Consider the following 27,650-nt stretch of genomic DNA (forward strand, 5'->3'; position numbering starts at 1 on the left):
TTAAGCCAAATTTCTGTATTGTGGCAGCCACTCTCACTGTTCCACTCAGCAGCCTGTTAAGCACAGTTCAGGATCCGTGTCCCAGGGTGCAAACAAGTGGATGTGAATTCTAAAATTCATCGGCATGTCTGCATCTCTATCCCACAGTAGCTGCCACTCTGCGAGGACACTGCTGTCTGCCCTGATAGCATTGTTCATCTGAGATTGGCACCAGACCGGCAGCACTGGACGTGAACGCACAAATGGCTGCTGCAAAAGGATGTCACGGAGTCAATCATAGCAAGTCAGCAGGAACTGCAGGTGGAGGGGTTTTCTTCTGGAGGTGGGCTGGTCTTCTGACAGGAAGCACGTTGCTTATTTGCATCTATTGGAACCATTGTTAGCCTTGCATGCAGCAGGTTGTTTTCATCAGTCATAGCCCTCCATGCAGTTTTAAGGGTAATGACATTGGGTCGAAGTTTAGAGGGAGCTGTATGAGACAAGATACAGATGTTAACGTGTGGCCAAGGCAACCACTAACGATACAGATGGCTGTATTCAGCTCTGCATCAATGAGATGCGTACGCTGACTTCTGCCCAAACTGTAGCAATTCTACTGAAGCAAATACCAGCGCCAGGACTGAGGTTCATAAAACATCTGCCTCTGCTCCTCAGAAGGTTCCTGCTAGTTTCTGGATCAAGGTAGTGCGGGAGGTGAACTTTTTTCTTAAGTGTTCTAGATGGGACCTCTATGGTAGACTATGGTCCGGTCTGACTCCTAAATAAGTGACAACTGGCTGTAAAGGGAGTGGACAATTAACAACACCGACTGTAATGGGCTGATTGGCCAGGTGATTGTTTAGAAGGAAGGTTGCAGCCACTATCTTAGACTCACTTAATGTACGACTCCACTGATGAAGGTAACTGGCAAGAGCATTCATGTCCTGGCTGAGTGACCTTCAATATTGCTTAGAGTGTTACCCACATCAGCGCAACAGATGTTCCCCTGCCCTCTCATGGCGAGTCGCATAAAGCAAAATTTAAGTAGACAAGATGCAGGATGCATGCTTGCGTTCTAAGCAAATCCTAAGTTCAGTCCTTTTCATAGAGGGAAAGAGTCCCTGTGCCATGAACCGCTCAGCTCAGCTCACTCTCCGTTGGCCTGGTTAGGAACTGCTGCCCTCAAGTGGGCAAACTACAGCCAGAAGGCTCTTCAGCCAACAAAACTGGAAGGGACCATCTATCCCAGTGCAGGTTCCATCCTACTTGCTGGATGCAGAGGCATCGTTGCTTGCTGAGAGGCCTTTAGCATGGAAGGGCTTTGATTCCCAAAGGATGCTCCAGCTGGTCCAGTAATCCCCATTAGCTCTGAGCATGGAAAAGCAGGGAGCCAGCCAGAATGGCAGCTTACGTGACACTGGGATTCTGAATTCTTCTACATGTGCCATCTATCAGCTTCAAGAATTGCACTGACAACAGCTCATGCAGGAGATCCCAAGGGAATGGATATGGAGTACAGCAGGACAGCATAGCCCAGGCAAACTATATGGGGAACTAATATTCAATAATGGGCTCTTCAGGCTAGCAGACAAAGGTCTGACATGATCCAGTGGCTGGATGCTGAAGCTGGACAAGTTCAGACTGGAAAACAGGTGTCCATTTTTAGCAGAGAGTAATTAACCATTGGAAGAAGTTGCCAAGGGTCACGGAGGATTCTCCATCACTGGCCATTTTCAAATCAAGATGGAGGTTTTTCTCCCAGATCTGCTGTACGAATGATTTTGGGGCAGGTCTCTGGCCTGTGAACTACACAGGCAGTCAGACGAGGTGACCCCAGTGGGCCCTTCAGGACTTGGAATCCAGGACTCGACTTGCAGCACTCACAGCAAGCGCTATGGAAAATAAGCAGAGGAGCACGGATGAGGGTTACAGGCATGAAACCTGGAAGGTGCAGAGATGAGAGAAGGGCCAGAAAGGAAGCAGCAAGACAAGTGGGAGAGTGGAGACAGGCAAGGGAAGGATAAAGTGGGGGACAGAGCAGGGGACAAGGGCATCGCTGCCATAAGATGATACCATGATATTGTCCAAGCATGGACAATACACAAGGCAGAGTGGGATCCAGATGGTCCATTGCCAGAGGGAGACATTCATTAAAGGGCCGTTGCAGGGCAAAGGAGGACAAGGAATGCAGTGGATACCAGACACCTCCCAAATGAGGTCCTCAGTAGGGAGTATGGCACAGAATCCACAGCTCTGTAGCTAACAGACTTGCAACATGAACCCGGGCACTGAGTCAACAGACCCGTCCCCGTCTTCACAGCATCCCATGGTGCAGGGAGCCAACGGGTGCCTTGACTGCTGCCTATCCACTCAGTGGATCGACACTCTACTTATCCACACAGACACCAGGCTGTGACCCAGGGAGGAGCTGATCAAAGGAGAAACCAACAGATTAGAAAAGAAACCTTTATTCCCTGGTTGTCATTGGAAGGCACAGCCGTGACACAGTGTGTTCGAACCAACAGGCCCTTTGGAGGTTCACTGGCTGCAGCCCTGACCAGCATCTCCCTAACTCCAGGCACTGGAAGTCCTCCCAGCAGCCCAGAACTTTGATCCCTCCCAGAACGTGTATGTCTCACACAGTCTTACCCTGGGTTAGTCATGTCCTCGCTGCAGGAGATGGGGAGGCAGGATGTGACTAGTGACACCAGGCACTTCTCAGGCATGTGGCCCAAAGCAAATCCAGCAAAGCTTCCTCTCCAGCCCCAGCTATGCCTTAGCTTCTGGGCAGGCCAAGGAAATCTCTGCTCCTGACAAGAGCTTTAAGGGAGTTAGTTGCCTTCAGTTCCAGGTCCAGTGTCCTGAATCCACGAGCTGCAGTCAAGGGGGTTTGAGTCCTGAAACGAGATTGCTAGTCCCGCTTCCCTCAGCAGGGCCAAGCTGGCGCCTAACAGGGCCCTTCCTGGAGGGCCATCACAACTCGTCCTTTCCCTCTACACTCTGCCCAGGAGCGTCTGTCATGGCTGGCAGCTCTGCTTCTGGCCCCTTCAGCTGAGACAAATCCACCTCCTCTGTGTTGAAGAGCATCTTCACCAGATCATCAGCCTGCACACGCTCCTGGGGGGGGAAGGGCAGGTTAGAGCATGCTGCAAGAGCCAGCCCCCTGCTTTGCCCTTGTGGCACTGGGGAGGGGATCCCCAGAGCATAATGGGATCACACCCCAAATGCAAGGGCATAGGACTCAGAGGGACCTCCTGGGTCAGTGAGTCCTGTCCCTGCTATCGTAGCCAACCATTCAGATAACCCCATTCAGAATCTCGGGACCTGCTCCAGAATCTCACTGCCTGGATGGCTAGAAACCTCCTAATGTCCAGCCTGAGTTTACTCCTGGTCAGCCCATTTATTCTTGTGCTGATGCTGTTCTTTAGCCTAAACAGCTCTTCCCCGCACCTGGTGTAGTAATAGACAGCAGTCAGCTCCCTCTCAGCCTGCGTTTCAGGCTACCCAAGCCCTGCTCTTTCAATTTGCTCTCGTAAGATCAGCTCTCCACCCCCCTGAGCATCCCAGCAGCCCTTCTCTGCCTCACTCCAGCACGGATTCATCTTTCTAGCAAACGGGTGACCAGAACAGCACACACTGCTCCAGATGAGGTCTCACCAGTGCTTGGTACAATGACATTAGAACGTCCCAACCTCTACTTAAAACATGTCCCTCCTCCCCTCCCCAACACACACAGCCTAGGCTTGCCTTTGCTATTTTCACAGCCCGACACTTGCACAGCAGCTGCAGGGGGAAAGGCAAGTCCCCAGGGATCTCAGCCAGCTGTTTTCCGTACCCCAGAGCCCATTCCAGCGCTATGGAAGCCTCCTTGAGAAAGGCAGGGCAGAGGAGGAGGAGGGGGTAGGCGCACAGCTGGGGGACAGGCATGCGTGTGAGTGGAGAGGTGCCGAGGCAGTATGCCAATGCGGGGCAGTACTTACTCGTTCGCTGTGTCGTGGGTCCAGAGTGAACCACAGGGCGATGGCACACCGCTGGCCTTTGGTCACGGCCTTCACCCCGTGCGGGTTCTCCGAGCCAGAGGAGAAGCCGACAGCACGCCCGCACTGCGGCTGTACCTCTGCCTGCAGGGGACAGGTGCACGGATTAGGACCCCCTAACCATCCAGGCAGCAGCGGGTAATGAGGGACGGGTGAGGTAAGAGCCAGCAGACAGGCCAGTCAACAGGGGAGACAGGATCCTGGGGGCCAGCTGGAGAGGGGATATTGGGGGGATTAGAGTCCCCAGTGCAGGGCAGAAGCAGAGGCATCCCACTGCAGAGGGGTGGCAGCAGGGGACTATGCTCTCAGACCCTGCTGTGCAGAGAGAACTCCAGGCAATGCCGGGCAGTAGGAGCGTCTGCCCAGGAAGTGGCTGGGACAGCCCAGGTCATACCCACTCGGCTCCCCAGCTCTCCTGGAGGTTCCATCGACACCCAGCCTGAGTGATGCAGCACATGCTCTGCCACTGGGTCTTCCCCTGTGGGAGGAGCTCCCCAGGTTCCTGCAGGCCATGGAGGCTAGCCAGGCAGTCAGGCGCCAGGGGATTAGCCTCCACAGGGATCACTCCTGCCCTGTACTGCAGCACAGCCCCAATTCTGCCCCTTGTGACGATGACGTTGTCTAATTTATAACTATGCAAATCATTCTTGCTACCACCATTATATAATTCCAACGAATCTTATACAAAATATAACTCATGGCCAGAAAGGGTTAAACAGCTTGCAGGCTAACTAGCCCAAAGCTGACCTTTAAAGACATATTAGAAATGGCAAGTAGGGCCATTCTATGGCTAGATAGGCTAGAACTTTGCAATGCAAAGCTGTATTGTCAGAAATTAGAAGTGATACTATTTGTGTGTATCTTAGATGCTAACTGTGTAAACAGACAGTGCCTGTCTGTCACTATAGCTACTAATTCAGAGCTCAAAAGGGAATATTAACATTTAGATGAATCCTGGGCGAAATAATGTCATTGTTTGTATGTCTCTGAAGTTTGTGATAGACTGCCTAATGGATAAATTGCCCTATGTTAATTTGTGTAACTAATTACTGGTGGTGTTTAGAAAAAAGGTTACATCCAAAGCCTATTGTTTATCCAGGTCTGTGTGGTCAAGTGGATGCTAGAACATCAAGTGGATGTATAAAAAGACTCTTGGGTCCTGATCCTGTTTATCTCAGATCTGCTTAAGGTTTCATGCAGGGGAAACCTACGCCACAAGGATTGAGCTCCTACCTCTGACTGGACCGCCCTGAAATATAACCATTGGACTATAACCTATGGACTATTTCTGAAAGAACTCCTTGCAAATACAAAGCTCACCATCTCTGCTATGAATCTGAACCTCAAGAATTGAACTCATGTCTGTATTTATACTGATCTTTTAACCATACTCTCTCTCTTTTGATTTTTAATAAATTTTAGTTTAGTTAATAAGAATTGGCTGCAGCGCGTATTTGGGTAAGATCTGGAATATTCAGTAACCTGGGAGGCGATGTGTCTGACCCTTTGGGATTGGTAGAACCTGTTCTTTTATACAGATGCTCCCTGGGTTACACAAGACCTAACTTATGCAAATCCGCACTTATGGAAAAAGTTCCATAAGCTAGAAATAGGAAGGGGTTTTTTTGTGTTTTTTTTTTTTTTTTTTTTTGGCGTAATGGTTGGGTATACGTTTCCGACTTATGCAAAATTCAAGTTATGCAAGGCATTGCGGAAAGGAACGATTGTGTAAGTCAGGGAGCGTCTGTATGATGAAGTAAGATTTTCAGAAATCTTCATCATATCTGACATGGGTACCTGGATGGAGGCTTGAGGCTGGGTCACTTCAAGGGAACTGTGCTGTTTGGACTTCTGAGTAACCAGTGAGGTATAACAGAAGCTGTTTAGTGCTGGCTGTGTAAATCTAAACATTGAATTATCCACCAGTTTTGGGGTTTGTCTGCCCCATTCTTTGCAGTTCATCCTAATTGAGTGACCTCGGCTGACTCCCCACTGGGACCCTGGTCACACCTCTCTGTAGAGATGGCCCCATCCCACATCAGAGTGCAGCCATCTCCATTTCCCAGCCAGGGTAACAGCGGGAGTGCTGCCTCCCAGCCCTCTCAGCACCGAAACAGTCATGCTGCTCCAATGGGGAGTTATTCCTGATTAGCTCCATGCACAGATGCTCGTAGTCCAGTGGATTAAGCTAATTTGGAATAAAGCATTCTGGAATCAAAGTATCCACACAGGGAGTTAATTGGGAGTACTTAATCCACTTTAAAGTCACAACCTACCTCATTCTGGATTAATTTTCACGTGTAAACAAGCTCTCAGGGTGAACCGCGAGTGTCAGCCACAGGCAGAGTGGGGCAGGAACTGGGTAGAGCAGAAATGAGTCTCCAACCTCTCCAGAGCTGCCCAAACCAGAATCACTGTGCCCTTGGGGCAGACAAGCTACTTACAGTCACGGTGGTGGCGTCCAGTTCGGTGAAGTAGAAGGCTCCTCCTTCGAAGTCCCCATTGAGATACAAGATGACACTAGAGCCAGACAGAGCAGAGAAGGCATTCACTACCCAGCAGCCTCAGCACGCCTCCCTCTGCCCCAGGACTAGCCAGAGAAGAGACACCTACCGATCCCTCTCCCCCTTTCCCAAGCAGGCAGCGAGCATGGCAGGAAGCATTTCTGCAGCCTTGCTGCTATGGACTCTGAATGCTGGACAGCTCTGGATCTTCCTTCACACACAACAATGTCCAGGAGCAGTTGCAGCCACACTTCTGAGACTCCCTATTCAGCAAGGTCCCTGTAACTAAGTGTGTTGGCCCCTTTAAGTGCAGGTGCTGGCAGCCTGTCTGTCACTGGGGCTCGGTGGGGAATTCTGGGAAATGTAGTTCCCCAGTAAGGACTGAAAGGCCAGTGATCAGGTCACCAAGTAGAACCAGGCAATTGCAGGATGGGGACTCAGCCTAGCTCCTGTGAGCCTAGGCAGACTGTGCCTTGAGCCAAGCACTGCTCGCATGGCTGTTACCTGTAGTCCCGGAATGTGTACGCTGGCGGCTCCTTGACGCACACCATGGCCTCTGCATTGAGAATGCAGTTATCCACGTGCACGGCATGGCTGGAGTCTGTCCGGTCCGCTTGCTTATCTGAGATGGAACGAAGCGTGGATGGTTACAGAGCCTGTCCTGAGACGGCAGGATGTCCATCTACAGTCACCAACCCCTGCACCCCAGGGCACTCACAGCAAGGATGCCCTAACCCCCATGAGCCTCTCCCCTCACAATGCTCTGACCTGCGATTTCGGGGAGGCCAGAATTCAGTGGCAGCTGGCAGAGCTGTGGTCCCTTGTTCCCTAGGCCTATAAGGAGTGGCACTGCTCCATGTTTTAGGGGTGCAATACCCCCAAACCTACCGCATCATCTCAATGGGAGCTCATGATTCCAGTTCAAACAATGACATGTTATCCCACTGCTCACCCTAGCGGACACATCCAGCCAATGCACTTTCCAGTTAGGTTGGATGCACTGGGGGATACTGGGAATGGCTGGCCAAGTTCCTGGGGTGGGGGAACTAGGAGTTCAAGCAACCCCCAGAATTCCCAGTCACATCTGCCCCCGCCCATGAGACTCAGCACCTCCCTCCCAGATTTTTAAAGGTACGTACATATCGTTGGGCTCAGCACTGCAACAGCAAACTGATTTCAGAGCCTAAGTCTCATGCTCTTTAGGAGCCTAAACTCACTGACAGGATTTTGGCTCTGTTCCTAAATCACTTTGGAAAATGTGAGTCTCCTAAGTCAGCTAGGCTCTGCAATACTGAGAACAGCAACACCATAATATATTTCACAATCTGGGCCAAAAGCTTTAAGTGCCTCTGAATGCTGGAAACCTGAATCACTTGCCTCCTCTGGTGTCAAGAGCTCCAACGCCCCCCTATCCAGCTGCCAACCCCCTGGCTGCCGCTTTATGTGATGCTGTTATTTGCTGCCAGCAAAACATGGAGGCATTTTTGAATTGAAGCCACTGCAGAATCAACGGCTGAGTTCTGCGGAAGTGACGGGATTCAGCTTGCCACAGAGCAGGCAGGGCCTTGGTGCCAGTCCAGGACACAAGGCTGAAGTTCTGAGCAGTGGCTATCACACGCCATCTCCCTCTCCCACTGCATAGTTTGCTCTCCATGTCCTCTGGATTTAGCAACCAAATCTGCACAGCTTCTTCCTCCTGTTAGCCCTGCAGAGCCAGCCCAGCCAAGAGGGAGGGAGCTGGAGTCTGTCCCCTCCTGCACATCAACAGAATGGTTAGCTAAGTGCCAGTCAGTTACACCTGGGCCAACTCACCCACACTACCTGGGCTGCACAGGTGGCATCAAGGGCAGAATCCTTATTACGAGGCAGGTGAGAGACAGAGAGCCCCCTGGAGAAGTGGTTTGATGGTTGTAAAGGGAGTCCCCCCGGCAGCAGCTACCCACAGGGCTGTGGGAGGAGACGGAGGGGTCCTGCCACCAGCAGCAGCCTGAATCACGAACACCGGGAAGGGGAGGTGCAAGACCAGCAGCCCACTGAGCAAGGGCGGGGGGGGGGGCGGGTGCTGCCAGCTACTCGCCTGCGATGGCCGTGCGGCACACCAGGTGAGAGTAGGAAAAATAGAGCGGGGTGTCCAGGCGGAAGTAGGACTCCATCACGCGCCGCACCTTCTCCGTCACATTGTAGTAGAGCCTGGCACTGTGCATGGACACCTTGCCCTCCTGCCCCAGCTGCAGGGGGAGACAGAGAGCAGGAGCAGCAGTCAGGCGGCCTGGCTTCTTCCTCAGTGATCTCACCAGGTTTTGTCCCCAGAGCCAGCAGTTTGGGCTGGAGCGAAGGGCAGCAATGATAGAGACATCTCCTCCTCTCTGCAATCCTTGAGGGCATGAAGGTCCCCCCACCCCTTGGCTGATACAGGGACAGTTCTGTAAACTCACCAATCATTACTCTGGGGGGCCTGAATGGGTAGGGCACACCCTGGCGACTCCGCCATTCTCCGAACTGGGCTTCCTCAGGGGGCTCCCCAAATTTGTTTATGCCTCCAGGTGAGAGAGCAGGTTGGGCGCAAAGCATCCTGCTAATGCCTCCTTCCCCCGACCTGCCTCATCCCTTCCAGCCCATCTCCCCCACCCCCCAAGCCTTTCCCCAGTGCTAGCCACACTCTTCTCTCAACCACGTCCACAGAATCCCCCCTCAGTCAAACAAGCAAACCTACCTTGAGGGACTTATAGACAGTCACGCCATAGAAGGTCTCGCTGGGAGTGTGAGGGGAGGTTTTCCCGCGATAGCCATCCCCAGCAGACGCAGCTGCCTGCAAAACCCAGGGTCAGACGTGAGACCCCCATGCTGCCGCCTGCTCCTCAGAGAAGGGCAGGAGCGGGCTCTAGCCAGGGCACGGAGATTGGCCAAACCCTCAGAGAAGCCGAGCAAGCGTGGTAGGGCCGGAACCACCCCTCCCCAGGCTTTTCCCTGGAAAGGAACAGATATGATGCCAAAGAGCACTGGGGCCTGGACAGGCCAGAAATTGTAACAAAGTCCCAGTGAAATAGTTCAGGGTCCTTGGCAAGGAGTTCAGATCCTGCCCCCTTGACATGCTGGTACATGCTGCAGATCCTCATTACCCCAAATCCAGCCTCCAACCCGAGCTCTCTCCACCCTGTCCTGGACCAGCCCTCACTATCGCACCCCCTTCCTGCTGCCGGTCAGAGGCCCCACCCTGCAGACACAGACCCTCCCAATATCAGCCTGAGACCCGTGGTAGCCAATGCCACGGGGATGGGGGAGCACGTTATTGCTCGGAGCTGGGTAACAGGATGATCCCGGTGTGCAGGTGCCGGTGGGGCAGACGGATGCAACATTCTCCCCAGTCAGGGGGCTAGGAGGGCTGCTCTGGGGAACTAAAGTCCTGGCTTAAGAATTGCAGAACGAGACTGGATTTAATTCCTCTCAAGTGGTTCACTCTGGATTGTACTTTTAAATAGGTGACAGCCACACTCCCCAATGCTCTCCACACTTCAGCCACATCCTCCCCTCCCAGGGTCACTCAAAGCAACCCCTTCCCTGCCCCCTGCTCAGCCCACTCTCCCCCGTCGCTGAGCTGCCCTTCCCTAGCCTCCATGCCAGCCGGCCCCTCTCTTGCCTCCCCAGTCTCCGGGTGTTGGAGCCGGCGACGAGCTACTCACGTTGGTGAGTTTCTGCAGCTCCAGACACTCCTCCTCAGAGATGACTCCGTCCACCACCACTCGCTGAGAGCCGTTCAGCAGCCGGGAGTTCATGGTGATACTGAGCCCATCGTACAGCAGGGGCCCACCTATAGGGCCAAGGAGCAATACTGGAGTCCGGGGAGCCCTCTGCTGGGGAGTGCACATCAGACGGCACTGCTACCACTGGGTGCGTGACAGGTACAGAGGGTGGCATGCGCAAGAAGGGGGAGAGGCCATTTCGCCTCAGCCACAGGCCACTCCTTTGGTAGCACTGAACATCCTGCTCCCTGCCCAGAGCCCCCAGCTACAGCGCACACAGGGGTGATGGCTTGGCTGTCCGCTGGGTCACTGGGGGACATGTGGGCACATTTCACAACTCCCTCTCTTACCTTCCCGCATGAACTTGCTCATGTCCGCAGACTCTTTGGTTTTCTCCTCCACAAGCGTCTCTATCTCTTTCATCAGGTTGCTGATCTCCTCGGAGATTCGAGCCGCTGTCTCGCGCTCCACCCTGGGCACAAAGAAGCTGTGAGCTGCTCTCCTGCCTCTGGGGCAGACGTCTAAGTGATCAGCGAATTGGGAGATGGGCAGGGGGCTGGCGGCAGCACTCCTGAGGCCTCCACAAAGGGGGCAGAGACCGAGAGGTGTAGGGGAAGGAGATGAAGCTGTGGGATGGGTTCAACAGTCAGGCAGATGGGGCGGGCAGTGCCCCTGGCTGGGGGCTCAGCAGTCTGATGACATGCCCGTAACACCTTCCTGATGGGTTCATTCCAGCCCTAGTTCCCATTTTACATAGCATCCCATCCCACTGGCATGCTCAGAAACTCTCGCAGCCTCCAGCCCAGCCCTCGCAGCTACTCTTGGAACCACCAGGCTCCCCCGCCTGCTGCAGCAGATGGGTTTGGAAGATTCCAGCTACAACGTGCATTAACAGAAACCCCCACAACAGCGATTCCACATGCCAGCAGTGGGAGCAAAGAGACGATGCTCCTGCAAGTGTTACTGAACGAGTTCTCACTTCTGCTTCTCACGCAGCCTCTTTGGGATCACCTCCTCTGGGGTCCACGTGTCCTAAAGGCAGGAAAGAAACCAGAGATAACCTCATCCGTGCCCGAGACACCCCAATCCATGGCTCAGACACAAGGGTGCAGCCCTGTCCAGGGACAGACAGTAGTGCCATTGAAGAGCAATCAGCCCATCACAGCTCCCTCTTCTCCTCTACAAAACCACTCCCCTCTTCCAGCACAGCTCCTCCCCTTGGTGCCCCACAGACCCCACCCCCGAGCATTCAGTCTAAACCTGCCCACTTCTAGTTCCCGCAGGTGTGTCCAGGACCAGGCCAAGGGAGTCTCCACTCACCGGATCCACAAATGGAATCCCGAAGGCATCGTAGCTGAAAAAGAGCAGCTCCTTCTCCAGCAGGCTGCGCTGGCGATACACCTGGATATTCTGAAAGCGTGGGAGAGATGGATGGGTCAGAGCAGCTTACATGGGCTTTCCAATAGACAAGCTGGTCTGGCCACTGCGGGGAACCAGGCGCCATGAGATGACCATTACAGAGAGCAACAGAATTCCAAAACTGGAGGTGTGGTGGGAATGAAAGTGCAGGACTCTGCTATTCTATGCCATGTTTCAATCCCTCTCAATACACCTCAATCCAGTCCTGCAGCCCCCTGCTCTTCCAGTCCCAGGTCCCTGCATAGCTCTGTCGATGGAGACCATTTCCAGTCTGAAAAACGTAGGGATGAGCGTTAACGCCAGGTTCAAATGGAAAGCTGCTCTGACCCCTACCCATAGACTCTCCTTAAAACATCTCCCCTTTCCATTAATTCCTACTTTGTAATGGTAGCAAATAAAGCCAATAAGTTGATTTGGCAAGATGTTTTTATGACAGGTGGGGCTGGTTGTACCATCCCCATGTAAGCTGCTTGACACTCCCCATTATAAGATCCTGTTTTCATTTGCTTATCACTTTGCCAAGCTTTAACCATCTGGGCTGAAATGTCTCACACTGAATGTCTGCTTCAGGCTGGGTATTTTTCATTTTGGCCAGTTTGGCAATTTCTGCAAACGAAACGCCTGCAACACCAGACATTCCCTGATATTTCAGAGGAAGGTGCAGAACCCCACACTGGATCAGCACGCACTAACATGCGGATGGGATAGGCTTCTCCCTAGTCCTGCCAGTCAGTGATTGGCTGGTGCTCTGAGGCAGGATGCTATCTTACGCTTATTCCTGGCTCACATAACCATAGAAATCTGCAAAGTACTCCAGCCATTTTTACTGAGTTGTGTCAGCTGAGCTTTGACCAGGGGTTCTGCATCCAGTCCCTTCAGCACCAGTTGGAACGTATGTGTGAGGAATGAAGACGGCCAATCCTAATGCTGAACAGACTGCAGCCCATCTGCCCTACAAATACCAATCCCAGGTCTGCAGATGCTGCTTCAACAGGCCTGGCAGAACTCGAGGAGTGGTTTGCCGGGGACAGACTGAATATCACTCACTTCTCGAGGATTGATAGGTGCAGCCAGCCTTTCCCCAAGGACAGCCGCGTAGTAGGCCAAGTTTTGATTCATCACTTCATCATTAGGGAAGAAAAGCAAGTAGGTCTTGGCGCATTCAATGGCTTTCTCGTAATTCCCACCTGCAAAGAGAAATCAGCTCATTGAGAGAAGCCGTCCCTCTGTGCTTTGCAGGACACCGGCAAGGAGGGGCGCAGATCAGGAACAGGGCACATTTCCAGCACAAGGATAGTCAGACTCAGATTTAGCACAGGGTCAGATTCAGACGCAAGAATGGCCATGCTGGGTCAGACTAATGGTCCATCTCACCCAGTCTCCTGTCTTCTGACAGTGCCAATGCCAGATATCTCAGAGGGAATAAACAGATCAATTATCAAGTGATCCAAACCCTGTCATCCACTCCCAGCTTCTGGCAGTCAGAGGCTAGGGAAACCCTGAGCATTGGGTTGCATCCCTGACCATTTTGGCTAATAGCCACTGATGGACTCATCCTCCATGAATTTATCTAGTTCCAATTCCCTGCAATGGGAAACCTTGGTGTTCAAACCCTTTTCTCTCTGAAGACTAGGACTGGTTAGTTACTCATGTTCAGTCTCATTATCATGATCAGACTCATTTCCATCATTTATCTTTTGTTTCCCAGTTTCACAATCATGGGGAGCAATTTTTCCCTGCACTGCAGAAGAACGGCCATGAGAAACGGCTCTGAAGCACAGCTGTAAGAGTACTGCAACACCCAGCCAGCATTTCTCAGAAATACAAGGGTCATGGTGTCAGACCTGGCGAGTGCTGTAAGTGATGAGAAATTGGCTCTGCAGTAGGAACTGTCCTGGCTTCTCTGGAACCAGGGAGATCTCTCCTCTCAGCTCTTCATTCTGCTTTGACTACTTCTACACCAGGCCAGATCCAAAGGCAAAGTCCCTCTTCCAAGTAGACAGAGGCAGGACCTCCCTGCACAAGGCTGGTTGGCTTGCAATCCTTCGCTGATGTACCTTGTAACTCCAGTAAAACACGAACTGGGAAGATGGACCAAGAGAACAAACCAGTTTGGAAATCACAAAAGGGAGCAGAAGGGAGCTCGGAATAAAAGAAGAACTCCAAGAAATGAGATCCAGTCTGTGCTGCAACCAGCTAGCATGAAATCATGCACCTCGTGTACAGGTGTGTACCAAGGGGAAGAGAGAAGAGTCTGGCATCTTCCCTCCTCCTCCCAGGCCTGGCCAATCTGCTTTGGACACAGCAGAGTTCACCTGATTTCAGATGAATGAGCCCTGGAAACAACACCTCCCTCAGTCCTGAAAGGAGCTTTCAGAGAATGGTAGAGTGACTCCACACCAGGATGGGAAAGGCTCAAAAGCATGTCTGCATTTGGTAAGAGCCTTTGCAACAGGGTATAGCAGGGCCCCCCTTGGTCCTGCTTCTGCTCTGCTCCAAAAACCCCTTTAGTGTAAGGTTATGCATTTAGGGATTAATAACAAGAATTTTAGTTATAAGCTGGGGACGCATCAATTACAAGTAACAGAAGAGGAGAAGGACCTTGGAGTATTGGTTGATCATAGGATGACTATGAGCCGCCAATGTGATATGGCTGTGAAAAAAGCTAATGCGGTCTTGGGATGCATCAGGAGAGGTATTTCCAGTACGGATAAGGAGGTTTTAGTACCGTTATACAAGGCACTGGTGAGACTCACCTGGAATACTGTGTGCAGTTCTGGTCTCCCATGTTTAAGAAGGATGAAGTCAAACTGGAACAGGTACAGAGAAGGGCTACTAAGATGATCCGAGGAATGGAAAACTTGTCTTATGAAAGGAGACTCAAGGAGCCTGGCTTGTTTAGCCTAACTAAAAGAAGGTTGAGGGGAGATACGATTGCTCTCTATAAATATATCAGAGGGATAAATACTGGAGAGGGAGAGGAATTATTTAAGCTCAGTACCAATGTGGACACAAGAACAAATGGATATAAACTGGCCACCAGGAAGTCTAGACTTGAAATTAGATGAAGGTTTCTAACCATCAGAGGAGTGAAGTTTTGGAATAGCCTTCCAAGGGAAGCAGTGGGGGCAAAAGACCTATCTGGCTTTAAGATTAAACTTGATAAGTTTATGGAGGAGATGGTATGATGGGATAACATGATTTTGGTAATTAATTGATCTTTAAATATTCAGATCAAATAAATAGGCCTAATGGCCTGTGATGGGATGTTAGATGGGGTGGGATCTGAGTTATCCAGGAAAGAATTTTCTGTAGTATCTGGCTGGTGAATCTTGCCCATATGCTCAGGGTTTAGCTGACTGCCATATTTGGGGTCGGGAAGGAATTTTCCTCCAGGGCAGATTGGAAGAGGCCCTGGAGGTTTTTCGCCTTCCTCTGTAGCATGGGGCACGGGTCACTTGCTGGAGGATTCTCTGCTCCTTGAAGTGTTTAAACCACGATTTGAGGACTTCAATAGCTCAGACATAGGTGAGGTTTTTCGCAGGAGTGGGTGGGTGAGATTCTGTGGCCTGCGTTGTGCAGGAGGTCAGACTAGATGATCATAATGGTCCCTTCTGACCTTAGTATCTATGAATCTATGACTCAGCAATCATTGGTGCAGTTTATTTACAGGGTGCAATCCACCACCTTCTTATCATTTACATCTTGGGGGTTTCAGCCTTAGGGCCTTCTCAATCTCTGCAGGAAGGAAGGAAGAACTACCAATCATCTTTCACTCTCTGGCTTCCCACCCTGCTTCCTTCCTCTGGGCCTGTATATAGCCCCAGGCTAATCAGGCTGGCAGCTGTTTCCCCTTTGCCAATCAGGTACAGGTTTTTCTAGCCAGCTCCAATTAATCTCCCTGAATTGGAGCTGGCATGACAGAGGGCTGGCTCCGCAGTTCCTCCTCAGGACCCTGTCACAGCCTTGTTTTGGGTCTGCAAGGGGTGACCATACCCCTGTGCAACTCAGGTTTGTGATGGTCCCACTGCCTGTGTGTACGGAGGGGATGTGGGGGTGATGGGAGGGAGACCCTAGAATCAGCCCAAGTTAAGCAGGAGAGTGTTGCACTGCTCCCATAGCTGGTGTGGCCAAGAAACGGAGACAGGCATGCACTTACTGCAGCTTCTCCACTGAATGTGGAAGGCTCTGAGAGGAGCAGGGTGGAAGGAGTCTGGATTCAAGGTCTCACCATGCCGTCCTTTGGCGAGCGCCCTTACCATATGCTCAGGTCTTCCACTCTCCCCTGACAGTTTTGCTCAAAGTTCAACAGGAACAAAATATTGACAAGTGTCTGTTTTGTGATGGGAACATCCCTGGGCCTTTGCTACTCCCATGTCTATCGTGCTGCAGCAGCCACTGAGTCGCTGGAGCCTGCACCTGGGGAGGGGAGCTCCCTGCTCAGAGCTGCCAGAACCTCACCACTCTGAAAACAGCTGCAGCCTCCTGCCAGACACCTACCAGCCTAGTGGAAAAGAAACCATGCCACCTGCTGAAGACAAAGAACTGTGTGCCAGGAAGCAATGAAATCACCCAGTTCTCATCTGCTGACAGGGAGGAAGTACACGAAAGCACCTGGACCAAAGCAGAATACACAGATGATGATTTCCTAGACAGCAGAGAGGCTTCAAAACAGTTTGGTTGGAGGCTGCAAGCAGGAAATAAATCAGACACTCGGAAGATAGAAATGGGATGGGAGCGCACCAGGAGCATGGACAGTTATCCCGGAGCTAGGGGACAGGTAACGGATGTTGCCAAAGCAAGGAGAAGGATCCTGGACTCAGAGGCTCACCCCATCTCCATATCATCAGGTGCCACTGTCGCAGGCCTACTAGTTTTCACCCTTGGAATACACGTCCAAGTACTATGCTTAAGCAGTGCACAGAGAGACCCAACACGTTCCATTATGACCCCCCATTTTCAGTCACTTATAACTCCAACCAACTAATCATCTGAGCTGAAGTTTTCCAGGTTTCATTTCTTCCTCGGGTTGACTTTGTTCTGGAAAGTTTATGCAGAAGCTGAGAGGCAGTTCAGCTGTTTCCCAGGAGTAGGATAGTGAAAAATAGCGAGTTTTGCCAATGCTAAAAAAAAATTGTGTCTGTTTTCTGAATAGTTCTAATGCCTCTGTGGTTTGGAGCAGGAGCCTGAATGCTGGCAGGGGGCAGCTGTGGGACCAGGGAGGTGCCTTTCACTATCCTCACAAAACCTGTCCAGATCTGGCCTCAGAAAATCATTTGCACATACATAGCAGAACTTGTTCGACATTTGGCCCTTAATTTTCTGAATGTTCCAATTGCACTGGGCCTGACACCATGCCCGCCTGAGCCTCCTGCAACCAGCAAACACAGCGAGCTAGTGCACCAGGTGGGATACAGACAAGAGAGAGGATGACCCTCCTCCAGCTGCTACTTCTACTTTCTTTCCCCAAAATATCCTTTAGCCAAGTGAGGGTCACTGGGTTAGAAGATCATGTGTTCTAGTCTGACCTTTCCCACTGACTGATGTTAATAACTTGGCACTTCATAGCTTTTCAAAAGTTGTAATTAACAGAGGCCTCCTGCTGGCTCCCAGTGTAGGGGTAAGTATAATTTCTCCCAACTTACAGATAAGATAGCCCAGTACCAGACACTGCACCAGGAATGGAACCCGAGTTTTAAATATGGCAGAGCTGGGTCTGCCAAAATTAAATGCTGCCTCAGGCCAAATTTACCAAACCTGTGACTCTAGGTCAGTAACGTGGAGTGGGTTGGCTGGGACCATCACAGAGGCAGGATTAGGAAACAAAACCAAATACTAACCTACCTCTCAAGTGCGGTGTATGTCGCTACATGTTGTGCTAGTCTCAGCCTGTCTTGTTTGTTGGGACCAAAAGGGCCGATCTCATGCCCTTGCTTTGTCCAGCACCTAGCATGAGGGATCATCGCAACCCCGATCGGGGCCTCTACGTGCTCCTGTCATCCACAGCAGGAACACTGATCTCAGGGTTAGGGCGCTGCCCTGGGAGCCCGGAGAACTACATTGTATTCCGGGTTCTGCCTGACTTGCTGTATAAAGCTGGGCAAGTCACTTACACAAACATTTTCTGGGTGCCCAGCTGAAGACACCTAGGGTGTCATTTTTCAGCAGTGCTGAGTACCCACAACTTTCACTGACTTCAACTAAAGCTGAGAGCATTCAGGATTTCTGAAATCAGGCTCTAGGACTCCAGTTGCGCACCCAGCTTCAGTGGACACTTGGCCTTAGTCTCTCTGAGCCTCAGTTCGCCAACTGTAACACTCCTCTGCTATCTCACCTGGGTATTGAAGATAAATGCGCGAGTGTCTCTGTTCAGATACTACAGTTACAAGTGCAACACAAAAGCCCAGGAAGGAATAAAAGATTCTGTTGTCAGTGCAGCATCTGGATAACGAGCAGAAAATAAGTCCTCGGGCTACACAGTGAACGCCAAGCAACAGAAGAAATACTGAACAGTTGCCTCGTTCCCTTGCACCATCCCTCCTGGGCACTGAATGATGCAAGGGCTCTAGGGCAAAATATATGAGCTAGTGTAATTTACGGTTATATCATAATGCACGTACATAAAGGGGCACAGCAAGTTGCCTGGATAACAGTAACTCTGGTGTTTCCTAACTTCTGAGTGCCTGACTCTGCAACACTGATGATCTTCTTCTAAGGTAGTTCTTTTGTCTGGACTCTTGTACCCTCCACTATCTGTGCAAAAGAAAGAGGGATCAAGACAGCTAAGTTGTGTGCCAGTGATCCCAAGAACCCTAATGTCAAGGCTTCCCAAGCATCAGAGAAATAAGAGAAATGCTTCTTACTGTTGTAATAGGCAAACTGCAGGTAGTTGAAGTGGGATGGAAGGAAATCCTCAATGGGCTTGTCCTGGCCCGGCTGGGAGGCTAGTTCTGTAACACAGCTCTGCTTACAGCTCAGCACCTGCACATAATGATCTGGGAGAAAAAGACAGCACATTTTATTGGTCAGGGGAGATCTGTACCAGAGCAGCATTCTTCAGCCTGGAAGAGGCTTCACTCAGGCATTACTGTCATTAGGACCAAGAAAATGGGCTGGAGAATTTAAATCCCCATTAGCCCAACCTTAGCATAGTCTCTCGAGTCATCAACCCCCCATCTCTCTGGTGGAAAGTGCCCCAGAAATCTGAACTGATAGCCAAAAACATTCAAAGAGAAAGCTGCAGCAGTAAGTACAGTATGCAGGGGCCCAAGGCAGGCAGTCCCTGTGCTACACGCCAGCTGGTTTACCGTGGTGCACACACCCGTAATGGCCTGGACCAGGTCAGCATTGTATTCCAGGTAGTTGTAGCCTTCGTAATCGTAGGGCCCCTCGCAGAGAGCTCGACATTCGGTGTCAGCTACAAAATATTCCTCCAGCGCCTTCTCCATATGCAGAATGGCTGGTTCTGGCTGCTCCTCTGTGTAAAACTTCACACCCAGGCGGAACTCGTGCTGCAAAGAGCCAGGAGGAAAAGTGAACCTAGGCCCCAGCCAGACACATTCCACCCTGGGTGCAGTTCAGCACTGTCCCCGCAAATATCTCGCCCACCCTCTGCTCACTAAGGCCCAGGGGCAGTAGATTGTGGCTGCCCAACTTCACAGGGTCCCTCAATAAAAAAGATCTCCAAGCAGATGGCAAGCTGAATACATAGCACACAGACCATGGGGCCAGAGGACAGATGCTCTCTCAACAACAAATCATTGAAGCCTTCAAAGCAAAACTGCACCGTCAGAGAGGGGGTTAGTCTACTGTGGCCAATAATGCTATCCAGGGCTCAGGGCTCTCATCTTTCATGCATCTGTTTGAGCTAAGGTCAATACATGGCCAGTTAGGCATGTAACATTTTGGCTCTTCCCCATGATGTGTCTGAGTGTTTGGGGAGGGAACAGAGTGGAAGAAATCCTCCCATCCCAATATTTGCTGCTGGAAATTTCACACTTCCACATTTCAGGTATTCCCAAAGATGAAGAGCTCTCTGGTTCTGTGCTATGCGCACTGGGACAGGCTCTCAATTCAGCACAGTGTCGCAGGAATGGTGCACTTCCACGCTGCTCCACATGGGAGAATCCTCCTCTCCCCAAAGGCCCCTTTACTGGTGCCCCCGACACGTGGCCACTTCACCGCACACAGAACACAGCTCTTTTAGCCAGCCAGCCAGCCAGGCCATTGAGCTCTGGTCCCATATGACCTTCCCCTGTCCAGCTGCACCCCTGAATCTCATGTGTCGGTGACAATGCAGGCTGGATGGTTTAGGATCCCTGGTTCCGGGCCTTTTCAGTCATTTTAAATTAATTACCATCTATTTTTTAATTCTGCCAGTCGAAAAACACCTAGAGTTTTATTATCTGTGATGATGCTCCACAAATGCCCAGCCCTCTCCATATTCATTGGCTTCGATGCAGAATCTGACACAGCAGGGTAGTCAGGAGGGAACTGGGGGTAGGATACCAGGCTGTTGCCTCCTCCTGTCACGTGAGCCTCTTTGCTACAAACTCATAGCCAAGGCCAATATCAAACCTTAGGGGTGGCCTGCTAAAGAAGTGATTTTGACACATGGGCTTGGGTTCCCTACGATGTGGGCCCTTCCCTGAAAGGTTGCTTCCCCTATCTCCTCCCGAAACACTCACAAGTACTGATAAGGTCAGGTTAGATCTTCCTTGGCTGTCCTGGAGGGCTTCACCTGAGCTGAAGGGCAGGGGAGTTGAATCTTTAACCAAGACATCCTTTCTCAACAGTGTTCACTGGGTGTTGGTAGTTAAATAGGTGTTTAAAAATAGCAAGACCTGAAAAGTTTTACAACATTGACAAAATCCTTTACTTCTCAATCACTCAGCTTTCACCTCCCTGCCCTGTGCAATGTCACTGTTTCACTTGGTCGCCATCCCCAGACAGGACCTGAACTTCTACCACAGAAGCAGAACTCTCCCCCCAGCCTCTTTACTGTCATAAACCAGCAAACAGGACACCCCTTTTATTCCATCGTTTGTAGCCATTGCAGGTCAGCTCCAGAGATCACCCGCCTTGCAGGTGCTGAGTGAGACTTTGCTCATTCAAACTCTCCACACAGACTTTGAGTGCCCAAGGAAATGATGGTGCCAGGCTGGCAGGTGAGGGTGGAAGCCTTGACCCTGAAGAGAGACCTCAAACACTTGCGGGAGGAGGGTTGTTCTTACCATGTGAGGCTTGGCCTCCAGGTCTGTGAAGTCCGACTCTTTGACTCCTGCCATCATCTGGTAATACTCCAGGTTCTGCCTCATCTCCACATGGTCGGGGTTCCCAATGAAGAAGGTATGAGCGGCAGCCACAGCCTTATCGATCTTGTGGATCTAAGCAAAGAAAACATGGGGAAAGGTGAGACCGAAGCCCCGACTCTCCACCACACAGGGACAATGTACTCGGCACCCTGGGAACATGTTACTATATCAGCACAGCACAGGTCTCGGCCACTTCTCCCCACGGATTTGCCTAACTCCACCCAGCCATAGTCCCTGTCCCCCCAGCACACCCCAATTCAGCCACTCCCCATGGGCCCTGTGCATGCCCACACCAGGTTAACAACAGGACTGGTAACCTCACAGCACCTGACCCCTCCCTAACAAAAAAATGCAATTTATCTGTGCCCACCAGAACTCCAATTCAGGTCTCTTATTCCCACCACCCAAGAGGGCCCTTGGCGTGGTCCGTGTGGCAGCACTGAACTGGGGCAGGAATAATCACTGCTGGTTGACAGAGATTGCGCTGGACAAGCTGCCTTGCCTCCCTGCTTCATGCTGCAGACACACTGAAAGAGGCAGTGGGGATCTCAGCTTAGATAAACATTCCCCACTCCCAAATAACAATATAGCCAGGGCCCTAAGGCGTGGGAAGCTGCACTTCGATGGAGCAGTTCCTGGTTTTAATGAGTCTGTGGTTTGTTTTGCTTTGTCACACTGACTCGGGCAAGGGAACACGACTCTTAATGGAGGATTTCCTGGTTTTCGAATGCTCGAATTGGGGTATGGCGATCTCCTCCCCCACAACGGACATGGGGAGCAGATGGGACTGTTGAGGCAACAGCCTGAACTGCACCATAACTAAGTTGCTTAGAAATGAAACCATCAAGCACCTTTTTGTAAACGTCACAGGTCAACTTTACAAGGAGACTTGAGAGCACAAATAAACCACGCAGTGAATTCAGGATGATGCGCAACGCTGGAGAGTTTCAGAGCAGCAGCCGTGTCAGTCTGTATTCGCAAAAAGAAAAGGAGGACTCGTGGCACTTTAGAGACTAACAAATTTATCTGAGCATAAGCTTTCGTGAGCTACAGCTCACTTCATCGGATGTATGAGAGTGAAAATCCCACGCTGCTCTGGGGGAATGCTAGGACCAGACAAACTTAATCTACTGGGGAAAGCTACTGGCTTCTTCAACTGCCTGTGTACTAGAACCACAGGAGAACTTCCCCTCAAGACAATTTGTGTGGAAAACTGTACCAGCCCAGCCTTCCCCTGCAGGGCACAACCAGTCCCTGCCAACTCACCGGGAACATGTCCCGGACCCAGACTGAATGAACAGCCCATGTCACAGCTGGATGTCATTACTTACTAACCAAAACACTAATCCCGTCTCTTCCTGTCATAACTATAAAGAGAAGGGTAAACCCCTTTAAAATCCCTCCTGGCCAGAGGAAAAATCTTCTCACCTGTAAAGGGTTAAGAAGCTAGGATAACCTCGCTGGCACTTGACCAAAATGACCAATGAGGAGACAAGATACTTTCAAAAAAACAAAGTGTCTGTCTGTGTGATGCTTTTGCTGGGGACAGAACAGGAATGGAGTCTTAGAATTTAGTAAGTAATCTAGCTGGATATGCATTAGATTATGATTTCTTTAAATGGCTGAGAAAATAAGCTGTGCTGAAAGGAATGGATATTCCTGTCTGTGTGTTTTTGTAACTTAAGGTTTTGCCTAGAGGGATTCGCTATGTTTTGAATCTAATTACCCTGTAAGGTATTTACCATCCTGATTTTACAGAGGTGATTCTTTTTTACTTTTTACTTCTTCTATGAAAATCCTTCTTTTCAGAAACTGAATGCTTTTTCATTGTTCTTAAGAGCCAAGGGTTTGGGTCTGTGGTCACCTATGCAAATTGGTGAGGATTTTTACCAAACCTTCCCCAGGAAGTGGGATGCAAGGGTTGGGAGGATTTTAGGGGGGAAAGACGTTTCCAAACAACGCTTTCCTAATAAAAATAAACCCACATTTGGTGGTGACAATGGAAGTCCAAGGGAAAAGGGTAGAACAGTTTGTACCTTGGGGAAGTTTTAACCTAAGCTGGTAAAAGTAAGCTTAGGAGGTTTTCATGCAGGTCCCCACATCTGTACCCTAGAGTTCAGAGTGGGGAAGGAACCTTGACACTTCCCCAGCTCTCCATACACACCTTATACCTTGCATCAGTCTAAACATTTATTTTCTTTTGTGTTCCACAGAGCCCCAGGCTGTGGGCTGCTACTGCTTTAGCTAATCCCAGCTGTTTGAAAGTGTGGCTGTCCTGCAGGGGCAGCACAAAATTTCAACTAAGATCTAAAGGTCCCTGGTTCATTCCCAGGTTTTGGGAGGCTTTGCCCATGCTTCCTTATTTTGGAACGGAAGGATGGTTTTCAGGTTAAAGCACTGGACTGGGACTCAGGAGATCCGAGTTCAGCTCTTCGCTCTGCCACAAACTTCCTGTATGACCTTGTGCAAATCTCTGGGCCTCATCTCCCCCGTCTGTACAAGGGGAATAATAATCTTTCCGGTCTCTCACCCATTACGTCTCTTTAGATTGCAAGGTCTTTAGGGCAGGGATTGTCTTTTATTATGTATAGTATGTACAACACTGAGAACAATGGGGCTCTGATCTCGGATGGGGCCTCTAGGTGTGATGGTTAAGGCTGCATGCCTTCTGCAGTGTTCGGTGTGGCTGGCCCCGGGGCTGCCCGAGCAGATCAGGCGGCCCCTGGGCCAGCTGCACTGGCCGCTACTGGGGCAGTGTGGGTGTGGGAGGGGGCTCAGGGCTGGGGTGGCACTTACCTGGGGCTTCCCAGAAGCGGCAGGCATGTCCCTGCAGCCCCTAGGCGGAGGAGCCAGGAGGGGGCTCGGTACACTGTCCCCTGCCCACAGGCTCCGCCCCCTCAGTGCCCATTGGTTGCAGTTCCCAGCCAATGGGAGCTGCGGAGCTGGAACTCATGGCCGGGGCAGCATGCTGGAGCCCCCCAGCCTTCCCTCCCCCTCAGAGCCGCAGGGACATGTGGAACCAGGTAGGGAGCCTGCCAGCTCCGCTGCCTGGCTCCCCCTCCCACAGCAGGGGTCCCGAGCAGTGCGCCGCTGCCCCCCCAGCACCAGTGGGGGTCCCGGGACATCCCCCCAGCACCTCCAGCCCACCCTCCCAGAGCACCCTTGGCCCAAGTTTTAGTTAGGGATATATAGTACAAATCATGGACAGGTCATGGGCCATGAAATTTTGTTTACTGCCTGTGACCTGTCCATGACTTTTACTAAAAATACTCGTGACTAAAACGTAGCCTTAGCAATGGTCATTCAAATGATAATTAATAAGAGTCTCCCAAGGGAAAACAGCCTCCTTTTCCCTTCCCCTGGGGGGAGAGAAAGAAATGGAGAAGACATCATGTGAGACAGATGTCAGGCATGTTGTTTAATGCAGCTCTGGAAGGCATTCAGACACTGTGCTGATGGGTTCAGTATAAAAACCTGAACAGAATATACAGGGCAGTAGTGGAAGGCCAGACTCTTACGTTATTTTAAATTGGACGAGACAAAGCCCAGAATGCATCATACAGACTGATCCTGCCCTGGCAGGGGCTGAACAAGCTGGCTTTACAGGTCTTTTTCATTTCTGCCTTCTGAGAATCTATGAATTACACCTTATCCCAATGGTTTAATTTTCATGAGAACTTAAAGAGGACCCATCCAGGTGAAATCTAATCAATAAAAACCAGAACAAAACACAGCTGAATAGTTTCAGGTTCTGCATCTACCCAATGCTGCGCTGCCAAATTTTTAGTTTTTTAATCTACATTTTTCCATTTCAAAATATTTTCTCTTCCCTCTTGCTCTGTGAAAGACAAGTAACAAGAGACACCAATGGAGTGTACAGTGGAGAGTGAAACTGTCAAATGCACAAAGTAAACAAACTGAAAACCAAAATTTTTTCCTCTCATTGCCTTCAGTATTTGATTTTAGCTGTTACTTGTAATGCCAGTAGGTAAAAACTATTCACACAGACATGGGATTAAATGGACATTTAATCAGCCTGACCCAGTATTTTCTTTAAAGCTTTCTTGGGGAGCAAAGCAGAGACAAAATGTCTGTGGCCCCCTATTCTTGGGCTACAGGAGAGTCTCTGTGCCACAGAGAGTCAATGTGATCATCGATGCAATACAAAACTTCCCGAAGGAATCAAGACCCCCAACGCCACATAAGAATATTCTTTGCAGTTATTTCCTTTAAGTGCCCAGTGGGGCAGATTGTTAGCGCTAGCATCATCGTTACCACTAAAAATACAGATCTAATGGATGTAAACACTTATATGCCTCAGTAAGGTCACTGAATGGGACAAAGACATACCAGCGGCAAGGAAGGGAGTGTACAAAGGGGCCATTTTTTCACTTTTCTGACTACAACTGCACTTGACATCAGTTCTGAAACATGTGACCCTCGTGGATCACATTACACTGGGCATGAAGGATGATACAGCCCCCAGCTCACTACGTGGCATTTCAGCTTCTGAAGAAGGGAGGAGGAGAATAGAGGGGGCTGGACTTTCTGCTGCAGGAAAAGGAGGGGAGACATCTGGAACTGCACATGTGGCATAAACTCCATTACCCTTCCCTGCCCTGGGGTCGGAGAAGCAGCGAGAGGGGAGGATGGAGAGCTCCGTGACTGGATTCTGTTACATGTGCTGAACTGGGAAAAAGGAAATGTGCTAAATACAAACCAAGGCACAAAAGGAGTTAGGGGGGATATCCATTTCACTAGCATGTGGCACCCGCGTGAGGCGGGGGCCACAGACTTGGCACTGCCCCCACCATCTAGCCTACCCATCACAGCACAATACTGGCCTGTAGCTAACTCCCAGAGAACACCCTTCTGCCCATCTCTAGTGTTATCTCATGCTCCCACTGATACCTCATGCACTTCCTTGGGTCATAGCCTGCACTTCCCACTGCCTCTCTCCTTGCACCGTCCTGTTCCCCCTCCAGATGCAGCTGCCTCCCTTCCTAGCACCATCCAGCACCCCCGCCTAATACAACTGCTCGCAAGCCCTCCCCAAGGAGGAATGTGCCTGCATTAAGAGCAGCGCACAGCTCCTCTGGATTGGTACCCAGGGAAAGGACAATTGGATCTGCATGCCCTCCATTTTGACCCTTGTTAAGGGGGCCAAGGTGGGTGACGGAGTATCTTTTATTGGACCAATTTCTGTTGGTGAGAGAGACAAGCTTACACAGAGCTCTTCCTCAGGTCTGGGAAATGCACACAGAGTCACAGCTAGATACAAGGGCAACAGATTGTTCAGCATAATTAGTGAACACATATTTCAACGGACCATTCTTCCCAGATTCAACCCAGCCCACTAGGGACAGTGCTGAGTGTGTGCACACCGTCAGAGTGGAATGGGCATGGGGTTTCAGCTGGGCCATAGCTTAATAAAACACTCAGCTCCACTACCACATAGGAGTGGATGCCCTGGATGGTGTCTGATGTGGACAGAACTCCCTTCCTTATTAGCAGGCAGCAGACAGACCAGATACGGTCCCGTGGCCTTTCAGTCTCCCACTGAAATGAGCTCCTGCATTTGGTAACAGGTCTGATCTGCCAACAGAGTAATTTCTCAACCTCAGAAGTCCTAGCGGCTGCAAACAGCCCCCATGCTGCCGGCGGTAGCTGGTGAGTGAAGGGTGAGTGCCCAGCTTTGATGAAGTGAGCTGTAGCTCACGAAAGCTCATGCTCAAATAAATTGGTTAGTCTCTAAGGTGCCACAAGAACTCCTGTTCTTTCTGCCCAGCTTTGGGCAGTTTGGAGCCCATGTACATCACAATGCAGAGCATGGGATGACAGGGACCCTGCACTTTGATTTCCCCTGGGATTTATCTAAGTGGAGCAGAGCGCGGGACACCTGAGACAGAGCCACACCCATGGTTTCCCATTCCACCTGCTGCCAGCCCCACCTGGGCCCCCGGCCCGCCCCTCCCTTCCCTCTGAATTTGCCTGGAAAGTGCCCTGGGGATCCACCTGGAAACAGCCCCCGCTGCAGAGACATGGGGGCCCAGGGCGGCCCTTTGTCCCCGGGGCGCCCCCATCCCCAGCCAGGCCTGCTCTGCCTCCCCCCTCAACCCACCTCCCTGGCCCGGTCTCCCCGGTTCAGTCCCCCCGCCCGGGCCCGCACCTTGAAGTAGGCCACCTGCAGGTAGTTGTAGGGGCTGCGCCTGCGGAACTCGAGCTCCAGCTCCTCGCCGAGCAGGTAGCGGGACGGGGCGCCGGGGGCGCAGGCCCGCAGGCAGGCCGCGCGGCGCAGCAGCTGCCGGAAGAAGAGGAGGTCGCGCAGGGCGGGCGGCGGGCCCGGCTTCCCCGCGGGCCAGGCGGTGCTGTTGGCGCAGCGCAGCCGGCAGCGCACGAGCCGGGAGCGCAGCGCCGCCCGGGCCCGCAGCGCCCGCTCCATGTGCAGGATGACGGCGGGCCAGTCCCCGCGCGCGTACGCCTCGGAGCCCGCGGCGAACAGCGCGTCGGGCGGCTCGGCCGGCTCCGGGGGCTCCGCGGCGCACAGCAGCAGCAGCAGCAGCAGCAGCGGCAGCGCCATGGCCCAGCGGGGAGAGACGGGCGGGGCCGGCGGCAGAGCCCCGCCCCCGGCAGAGCCCCGCCCCCTCCAGGCCCCGC

At 51.5% G+C, this 27,650-nt stretch overlaps 1 protein-coding gene across 4 annotated transcripts; it reads right to left on the reverse strand.

The window, feature by feature from the left end:
- On the reverse strand, positions 1 to 27,595 carry P3H1 (prolyl 3-hydroxylase 1). 4 transcript variants are annotated; one of them, XR_012665454.1, is made up of 16 exons: positions 27,163 to 27,595; positions 20,913 to 21,065; positions 19,001 to 19,190; positions 18,543 to 18,674; positions 12,727 to 12,866; positions 11,581 to 11,670; positions 11,240 to 11,292; positions 10,611 to 10,732; positions 10,201 to 10,328; positions 9,234 to 9,329; positions 8,598 to 8,748; positions 7,025 to 7,142; positions 6,461 to 6,536; positions 3,960 to 4,100; positions 2,629 to 3,096; positions 1 to 469 (listed from the first exon to the last, which is right to left on the reverse strand). XR_012665454.1 is itself a non-coding variant. In XM_048824905.2 (15 exons), the coding sequence occupies exons 1-15, from the start codon at positions 27,571 to 27,573 to the stop codon at positions 2,953 to 2,955; spliced, it is 2,130 nt and encodes a 709-aa protein (XP_048680862.2). In that variant the 5' UTR covers positions 27,574 to 27,595; the 3' UTR covers positions 2,432 to 2,952. The 4 variants fall into 4 exon arrangements, 2 of the variants coding, with proteins under 2 accessions (XP_048680862.2, XP_048680861.2); XR_012665455.1 differs by lacking the exon at positions 1 to 469 and adding an exon at positions 492 to 1,871; XM_048824905.2 differs by lacking the exon at positions 1 to 469 and having other exon boundaries at positions 2,432 to 3,096; positions 27,178 to 27,595.
- Positions 27,596 to 27,650: the final 55 nt, after the last annotated feature.

The sequence above is a fragment of the Caretta caretta genome, chromosome 18, assembly GCF_965140235.1.
Source record: "Caretta caretta isolate rCarCar2 chromosome 18, rCarCar1.hap1, whole genome shotgun sequence".
NCBI classification, from domain to species: domain Eukaryota; kingdom Metazoa; phylum Chordata; order Testudines; family Cheloniidae; genus Caretta; species Caretta caretta.

Excerpts from the sequence above, each read along its gene's own strand:
- P3H1 (XM_048824904.2), bottom strand. The coding sequence starts at position 27,573 with ATGGCGCTGCCGCTGCTGCTGCTGCTGCTGCTGCTGTGCGCCGCGGAG. Across the intron at positions 10,733-11,239 it reads AGGCTGCGTGAGAAGCAGAA|GGTGGAGCGCGAGACAGCGG; the intron begins GTGAGAACTCGT and ends CTTTGTGCCCAG. Across the intron at positions 3,097-3,959 it reads ACCCACGACACAGCGAACGA|GAGCGTGTGCAGGCTGATGA; the intron begins GTAAGTACTGCC and ends TTCCCCCCCCAG.